This window comes from Gymnodraco acuticeps, unplaced genomic scaffold (assembly GCF_902827175.1).
Source record: "Gymnodraco acuticeps unplaced genomic scaffold, fGymAcu1.1, whole genome shotgun sequence".
Taxonomy (NCBI): domain Eukaryota; kingdom Metazoa; phylum Chordata; class Actinopteri; order Perciformes; family Bathydraconidae; genus Gymnodraco; species Gymnodraco acuticeps.
In genome coordinates this window covers 614,082-623,285 of record NW_022990526.1, presented here as the reverse complement: position 1 = coordinate 623,285, position 9,204 = coordinate 614,082, and the positions used below count along the sequence as shown (strand labels likewise).

The window sequence follows — 9,204 nt, the reverse complement described above, 5'->3', positions numbered from 1 at the left end:
ATCAGACTAATTCATGAAGCAACTTAGACATGTTGATGTTCCGGACCTTTGCATGGGGACATTTTCTCTAACTGGACCTCGTTGCATTTTAGTTGAATACCCCTGAAGTAGAGGGACCCAGAATTTGCCGGAGCCTGGATCACCACGTGCTTCCCATCAATGGCACCAACGCAATTTGGAAAGTTCCAGCGCTCCTGGAACCCAGCAGCGATGGCTCTCCAGTCCTCCGTCTGTGGTACCGGCATGGTCTCCTCGACCAGCGCGGTCCATATGGCACCCGCAACCTCCTTGACGATGACAGCCACTGTTGCATGCCCGACCCGATAGCTGAATGCTATGGTCCTGTACGAGTCACCGGTTGCCAGGTACCTGAGAAAAAAGTAATATACAAGATTTAAAAAAAAAAAGTTATACGCCACGCAGACCACAGACACACACATCACAGACACACCACAGGCACACACATCACAGACACACACACACACACACACACACACACACACACACACACACACACACACACACACACACACACACACATACACCACAGGCAGACACAAACATCACACAGACACACACACACACACACACATACACACACACACACACACACACACACACACACACACACACACACACACACACATACACCACAGGCAGACACAAACATCACACAGACACACACACCACAAACACACCAACATACCACAGACACACACACACCACAGACACACACATCACACAGACACACTCACCCACAGACACACACACCACAGACACACCACAGACACACACATACACCACAGGCAGACACAAACACCACAGACACACACACACCACAGACACACACACCACAGACACACCAACATACCACATACACACACATCACAGACACACACACCACAGACACACCAACATACCACAGACACACACATCACACAGACACACACCACAGACCCACACACACACACCACAGACACACACAGACTAAAAACACACACACACACACACACACACACACACACACACACACACACACACACACACACACACACACACACAGGGGAGCAATACTGCGTTTACCTAGCTATCTTAATTAATGTCATTCATCTGAACTACATCACAGACTTCATTCATCCATTGCATGCATTCTCTCTCTTTATATACAGAGTCATATTAAAGAAGTAGAAATACACAAAACGTACCGTAGGCAGATGGCGAGTCGCTCGGCGGGTCCGATTGACAAACACATACGGGTGTCTGCCTTTGCAATCAGTGGACCGACTTTTCCGAGCAACTCGTCGAACGCGTCTTTGCTCATCCTGAAGTACTGCTGAAACAGTACACCATCCAGGCGGAGCTCTTGGACAAGAACGTGGTATTCCCCCCGTTGCAGACGTTTTCTGAGTATTGTATGTACCCAACAGCGACGCACTATACGTGGCCTCCTGCGAGACATTGCATAAACCAACGCTACCGTTGCTACAAAACCGGCATCCATTTTGGCAATAGTGTAGAAGAACCAGGCTTTTTTTTGCTTTGTATGCTGGGGGCGGGCGGGAGATTCCTGATTGGTTGTTGGTCGCCTTGGGCGCGAGAAAGCGCCAAGCCTCAGACACGCCCAGCTTCAAGCTTTTTCGACGCCTGTAGTGTAGACGGGCCGTAACAGTACTGTGAGTACAGCCTACACTTGACAGGCAGCCTGGCTAGCCTAGGATTAGGAACCTACAAGGTCAAAAGACCGATTGGCTCTAGCTGTATATCATGCTAGTATACAATTCATTTCAATTTATTCATGTAATTAATGCCCATAAGGCTGTTACATATACAATAATAAATGTGACAAGATAATTTATGTGAACCTGACCCTGGTATGTTATGAAATGTACCCTACATGCAGTCATCCTCGGGCATAGCCATAGGCCTACAGTACATGCATGCCAACTTTTGCAATATATAATGGCGCGTTTCCACTGCAGCGGGTAGCTCGCTTTAAGCTTATGGACCTACCAGTCAAGATTATTTGTGCGTAGGGGTGCATCATCTGGTCCTGGTCATCCTCGCCATTGCCCATGCCGTGAACTAACTCCATCACCTCGGGCTCGAACAAATAAGGACGTAATGGTCCATCGTCTGGCTCAATATTCTCACCATCGTCGCTTACTGAACCGGATTCAGATTCAGTTCCTAAAACTACATTTTCGTAGGAAAGCCGAGAGGATATTTCTGACTCGCTATCATCACTGGATACCTCGTACAATCCTTATTTGTCTGGTATATTTGCCCTTCCACGTTCATTCTGCATAGACGCCATTGTTTGTTATCGTTTCGTCTTCCTGAGTTTTCGTCACTTCCGGTTTGGCTGAAGCGATAATTTCATTTCTAAAAAAGTTCGGGGAAGCTGCAATAAAGTGCTTCTAACATGCGTAAGGCAATTATTATATTTTTTTAATCAGGTGTGATTGTTTTGGTACGTAATTATGCTTGTATATAAGTTCAAACGAAACTATTTGGGGTTCAATTTCCACTATCCCTTTAATTCTCATTAAAGTGATTTATATTTTTCATACTGCCTGTGCTGCACCTCTTTTCACCCTTTGTCTGAAACCAGAGTCCAGTCTGCTCTGATTGGTTAGCTGGCAGGCTCTGTTGTGATTAGTCAATCGCTTATACAGTAGATGTTCTGCCAATTAGTTGGGACGGTATCCAATAAAAGCGCATGGGTTACAAACATAGTGATGATGTCACTATGTTTCCGAAGTAAACAAAGGAGTCCAATGGAGGCGTTTCAGGCAGGGGGGTGTGTGTGGGAGAGAAACTCACTCTGGAGGCGACTTTGGGATTTTAGCCTTTACATAGAAATTACATATATATATGCACCTATATAACATACTACAGGAAAGGGGAAACCCCAACAAGCATAATAGGGGCCCCTTTAACATAAACAAAATTAATTAAACCTCCATGCTAGGGTGATTTTAAATATTTTAAATAAAAAAAAAGGGTTTTGCTGTATTATCACCATACTAAACTAAGATGGCAGAGAATGAATGAAAAGGAAACATGTCTGTCCCTTTCCTCTCCATTTCTTTTTGTTTCCCCCCTCTTTTGTCCCACTTTCTTATACTCTTTCTTCCTCTCCCGACCTCTAAACCTAGTATTCTCCTGTTCCCTTTCTGTGGTGTTCTTCTCTATTTTCTCCTCTGTAGATAGATACAGTATGTCCCTATATGAGACAGACACAGCCACAGTGAGGGGGAGAGAGAGTCACAGGCAGTTCTGAGACTGCAGCAGATTCTAACCAATCACATGAAGGAACCCTGCTGCCCACGTGGCTTATTCATAAAAAGGAAACCCTTATCAATGCAGCGCCATTCTCTCATACAGCAGATCCCCAATAGATCCGTAGCCTAAAATAAGAAAGCTTCGGAAATGCCTTTTAAATATAAACGTTATACATGTATGATAAATGCTAATAAAGTAAGAAGAATTGCAAAATGATTTCAATGTTGCACATCTCTAAATAATATTAATATATTCAAATGTTTTATTGTCATATTTCAGCGTTTTTTTCTGCCATGAAAATCATAAATCAGAGGCTCTTTCAAAAAACAACAACAACACACAATGTATTTAGCATGAAAAGAAAAGAGACAGAGCAAAACTATACCCGTGCATGTTGCAGAACTATACAAAGAATATTTACAGATAAAATAGAATAAGATAAAACAGAATATACAATGAAATACTGTACCCTGCAATAAATACTGTATACTTTAATACTAATTAAAGGGGCCATATTGTGCTCATTGTCAGGTCTTCTTATTTGTATTGTTACATAGTGATGTCACTATGTCGCGGAAGTAAACAAATAACTCCAATGGACGCATTTCAGGCAGGGGGGGAATGTGTGGGAGAGAGTTCCTAAAGGGAACTTTGGGATGTTAGCCTTTGCACACCATTTACATGCACAAAAACCTATATAACACACTACAGGAAAAAGATCACCCAAAGTAGCACAATTTCATTTCATTTCATTTCAAACCTTTATTTACCCAGGTGTATCCCATTGAGATCATTGATCTCTTTTTCAAGGGAGACCTGCTCAAGTAGGTTTCACATGAAACATAAAAACATAAACAGAACAACAAAAAGGACATTTTACAGCATCATTACAGGGATTACAATTTACAATAACTAAATTATCAAACAATAGGTTTCCTTTAAATATGTGGAGATATGGAATAAATAACGTGCAAATTAGAGTTAGCCTTGCATGCAGATTCATCCTACATTATTTATTTTTTGCAATTCATCTTTCTCCTGTATGATTTCCATGTCCCCATTTCACTATGTGGCCTGGATTTCAATACCCAGGGTACACAGACAGGATACCAAAAATATCCTTTATATGTGTCAGATTTGTTATTGCAAAATGTACTAGGAGGTAGTAGCTTTTCTTACACATATCTTCCATATGCAGAGTTTAAAACCGCCAAAACATGTATCTTTGTGTTAGTTCTAAAAAAGAAATATTTTGACTTGTTGTTTCATGGCAACCTATGAAGTCTCCCGAGCTTCAGTCCCATGGCAACCTTTAGCATCATCCCAGTGTGCGCATTCGTCATGGACTTTATTGCATAATCACATCTCAAGAGTTCCACTGCCAAATCAACTGATTAGTGGGTGTTGTGAGTGGATAAGAGGCTGTCTAAGTGAATTGCTACTTGAGAAAAGTGCATCATTTGTAGGAACAATTTGCCATATATGCGCTTATGTAATAAAATGTATAGTGTTCAATCAACAAAAACAATGCCAGAGAAACCAGATCCTACAGAAGTTTGGATTTATTTCATCATGGTCACCATAAACAAGTACTGCATTGACCTTTGTATTAACATGTAGAGTAGTGAATGCAACTGTGGCGCAACCACAGACAACACACACTTACTAAATATCACCTTCCAAAGCTGACACATAGGAAAAATGAACTGTACAAAAGATCTAATTCACAGATGATCGTCATAGACTTTAGTAACACTGACGTAACGTAATGGCAAACACTCCAGTGGCCTGACAGGAAACACTGGTACACGACCATTATGCAAATACCACTGTGTAAAACATCGAAGATTTGTTCAGAGCTGTGCAAAAAATAGCAGCATTTATATTTCACTTTCCAAGCAATGAGTACACAACACAACATCACAATGGTTACTTAGCATAACACAGAATAATAACTGTCCATGTTGCCCTATAAGCTGGGTTCCAGAGCTGGAGTCGAATCACGTTTAGCTTATAGGAACTGCAATGATGTGTGCAAAACGATATCACTTAATAACAATGAGACCTTAACATTCAATATTTACATGATTGAAAAAAAAAACATAATTCCTGAATTGATGCCCTTAGAAAATGTACAGAGCAGGGCAAAACAGATTGACCATTTTTTGTTATGCTTGGACAACAACATATACAGCCACCTATAAAAACAGGCAAATTAAATACAGGTAAAATGTATGTAAACCACATAGTTTCAGGCCAAGAGCATTTCATAGTTGGCACGTATAAGATAGAAGAAAAAAAAAATCTATTGAAAAACTGTACATTCCATTGAGTCTCTATCTAGCCCTGCGTTGCACAACAGAGGCATTCGGTTGATAATCTTGCTGTATGGCCGTCTATGGGCCCATTAAGTGTGTTTTCATTTCTATCACATTCAAAATGGAAGATTCTCCCATCACTGATTGCACATTTCTGAACCTCATATTCAACTTGAGCCAATAGCTTACGTACAGGTGGATCCCAACAGTCTCAGGAAAACAAGTTATATTATCTCAAAATAATGTTGTGTACATGAATGCATTGGTGGATTAAATCCCACATCAAGAGCAATCAGATATGAAGATACACAGCATGAGGCTTTTCACCTCTATTTCCCATAGCGTCTCATTTAGAGAGGCAACGATTGGTTGACTCATCCATTAGTCCATTGACAAAAAGATAACCGGCAACCAATTTGTAATCCATTAAACGATAGTCATTTCTCCTGCAAAGAATCCTGTCAGGTACGGAGATATCTTGCAATTCTCAAATTTGTATTATAAAGCTTCTGAAACTTCACAGTCTGTTAAATATTTCTGTTGATTTCAATAAAATACTTTCAATATCTGTAGGAATCCTTAATTATTTTGTGAAATTCTGAGAACAATTTAGCTGATTAAAGCATGCAGATTTATCCTAAAATATATAATTGTATATTAATGATTTTACTCTATGGATTCTGTGTTAATATATTTGGGTTTGGACTGACAACAAGAAGATTTAAAGACAAACTTTGGCTTTTGAGAAACTGGGATGGAGATTTTCCTCTATTTTCTGACGTTTTGTAGACCATATGATTTATCGAGCAGTCTATTCTACAATAAAATAAATAGTAATTATTCACATAATTAGCCTATTGTGTCCACTTGCAGAAACATGCTTCTGTTATCTGTTGCATGTCCATCCGCTTACAGAGAATCTAAAAAAAAAACATTATGCTGTGTACCTGCACTCACAAGGCTTAGGCTTATGTGCTGAAAGTGTACTGACTCTTGTCCTCTTAAGCCACGCATTGGCTCTGTTGTGGCGAGCTAGGGGACTCAAATAGCACGGAGCAGAGGAGAAATGGCTGTACAGGTCAGCACCTAGGACAGCTCCGCCTCCACCTCTCACAAACACATCTATTCTGGTCTTGAACCTGCACCAGCCCACACTGCACCATCCGCGCGCTGACTTACCCATCATGTAGGCTAATCATGAATGAAAGACGGATTTGAGTGTCACAATGTCAATCCCTGCGTCACCCAAAAGGGACAAGACAAAACATATGATGATGTTACCATTGTGGCATGCATTTTATGAAATCTCCTACCCTGCAGCCTATCATTATATTCAGCCCAGACGTGAGAAGCCTTCCACGTTGGCCTTTTACATTCATCGTTATGTGCCAAACAATCATCTTTTTTATTCTTTCAAAAAAACAAAAAAAACACCAGTGTCTTGTTTCCATGTCAGCGATCCAGGTTTGCCTCGGTCGTATCTCGTTGGTTTTTCAGGTCCTGGAAGACCTCGGTGAAAAAGTGCGGGTCTGAATTGAGCTGCAGCATTTTGGCACTGAGCCTGTCGATGATCCGCAGCGCCGTCTCCCAGAACACATCCTTGTTGGCCTCGATCATGAAGGGCTTGAGCGGGTAGGAGATCTCGTTGCCCATGTAGGAGTAGGACAGGTAGAGGCAAGTCTGAAAGGTTCCCTGCAGCTCGGCCGCGGTGTCCACGCTGTCCTCTATCGTGTCCTCGCACAGCAGGTACACGAACACCACGTTGGCCGGCGTGATGAAGCCTTGATCCTGCCAGCCCTGCAGCAAGAGAGTCCGATCGATGTTGCGGAACCATAGGATCACATCTGAACTCTTTAGCTCCTTCAGTTTGAAACACCTGCGGCACATGAAGTCCCCCAAACAGCGCAACAGCTCCCCGGTGGAAGCCTGGATGACGATCCGCCTGGGGGACACTAGAGACAGGCTGCTGGGCTGCTTCTGCGCCGTGGAAAGCTTTCCATTTTGGACCAGGGCATCTTTATTTTGCGTGGGCACAGTGGGTACTGGTACCGGGATGGGCACTTTGGGTTTCTTCTCGTCTGTTTTGTGCGTCTTCCTGATGTTTTCGCTGTTGAGCTGCGCCACTTGGTTTGCCGGGGCTGGCAGCGGGTTCGGGGTCACTTTCTTGGCACTCTTCTTGCCCGAATTGGACACCAGCTTCCTCCAGGACAGGGAGACGAACATCGAGTGGCGCTTGAGGCTCTTGTCGTTTTTCTGTCCATCCCCTGCCGCGAGCTCGGCGTCCATAATAGACGCCTTCTTCGTGGCAGGAGATATGGAGAGGATGGTGCCCATGTCTGCAACAGGAGAGGGAGCCGCGGTGCGGTGGTCGCTGCTGCAACTTCAACGCAGTCTTCTGCAGGGTGAAAGACGGTGGAGGACAGTCACGACAACGATTGAAACTCCATTTACACGTCTAGTTGCTATACGGGTGGTGGATCCTGGGCGGCAGCGGGGTAGAAAGATGGAGGTGGGTATAGGAATATTCCGACAGATGCTCCGTCAGCCCCGCACGCGCTGCGACACAATCCTGTGGCTGGTGCATAAACAGGGATTAGTCGACCTGCGCTAAATCCTCGGTTTAAACGAACCAGCAAGTGCAGCCTCTGACTGACAGTCAAGGCAGCCAATGAGAAGGCAGATCAATGACCCAATCACAAGGGCGTTGTTTATTTAAGTACTAGGCTATCATCGATAGCTTAATAGCCTGCAGGTAAAACACACTATTCTGGTTGCTTTAGCCGAGAGTGGAAAATGAGTGCTATTTTTAAATCAGACTGTTTTCCTGTGGTCTAATATTATCAGCAGTCATGGTGGTGAATTGGTATAGGACACCCGTAATGCTTCTTTTTTGTTTGTTTGCTAAATATGTGTATATATGGAATCATACTGCCCATGATGAACCTTCCCTGCTAAGGAAGGTTAAAATCACAGTCATCCTTGAAGATGCACTGCAGCAAAAAGGGACAATATATGAGACCTTATAGTAAACAGGTTTAATGCCACCTTTTACCTCTATGGTATCATTGACCATGCGTGAAAGCCCATGATTAAATACATTGCTCTTCAGCTTGTTTTGTTTACACAGTAATGTGTCCCTATAAAGAATGAATGCACATTAATATCCTCAACCTTACAATTACCCTGTAAAACAAACATTGCCAAGTTTATTTATAGAGCATATTCAAACCCTGCAGATGATGATCAAAGTGCCTTGCAAAGAGATCACCTAAAGCACAGGAATCATCTTTTAAGAACACTTAGATAATTAGGAGATACGAATATTAATAGAAGAACAGAACTATTGATAAAACCATAACACATATTGCACAAACAAAAAAATGAAATACAACAAATGCATTCACTCTCTCTACATTATTATAACTGATCAATATGGTGATGGTTTCTGGTGACCATGATTAAATCAATCTGCAAGATTCCTTGTCTATACAGCATGCATTGTTTTGTTGATTTAACACTTTGTTTGTGCACTACCATATACATATGGCCGAATCATAATGTGAATTGATAGGCTAATGACAACAAATCTTTAGACAGGTCT

At 42.3% G+C, this 9,204-nt stretch overlaps 1 protein-coding gene across 1 annotated transcript; it reads right to left on the bottom strand.

Moving 5' to 3' along the window:
- Window positions 1-4,829: 4,829 nt before the first annotated feature.
- Window positions 4,830-8,257, bottom strand: cdk5r2b (cyclin-dependent kinase 5, regulatory subunit 2b (p39)). Its single transcript, XM_034227268.1, has one exon. It carries the CDS (start codon window positions 7,935-7,937, stop codon window positions 7,056-7,058), a length of 882 nt encoding a protein of 293 aa, XP_034083159.1. The 5' UTR covers window positions 7,938-8,257; the 3' UTR covers window positions 4,830-7,055.
- Between the last annotated feature and the right edge of the window lie 947 nt (window positions 8,258-9,204).

Coding starts and splice junctions, on each gene's coding strand:
- cdk5r2b (XM_034227268.1), bottom strand. CDS start 7,937: ATGGGCACCATCCTCTCCATATCTCCTGCCACGAAGAAGGCGTCTATT.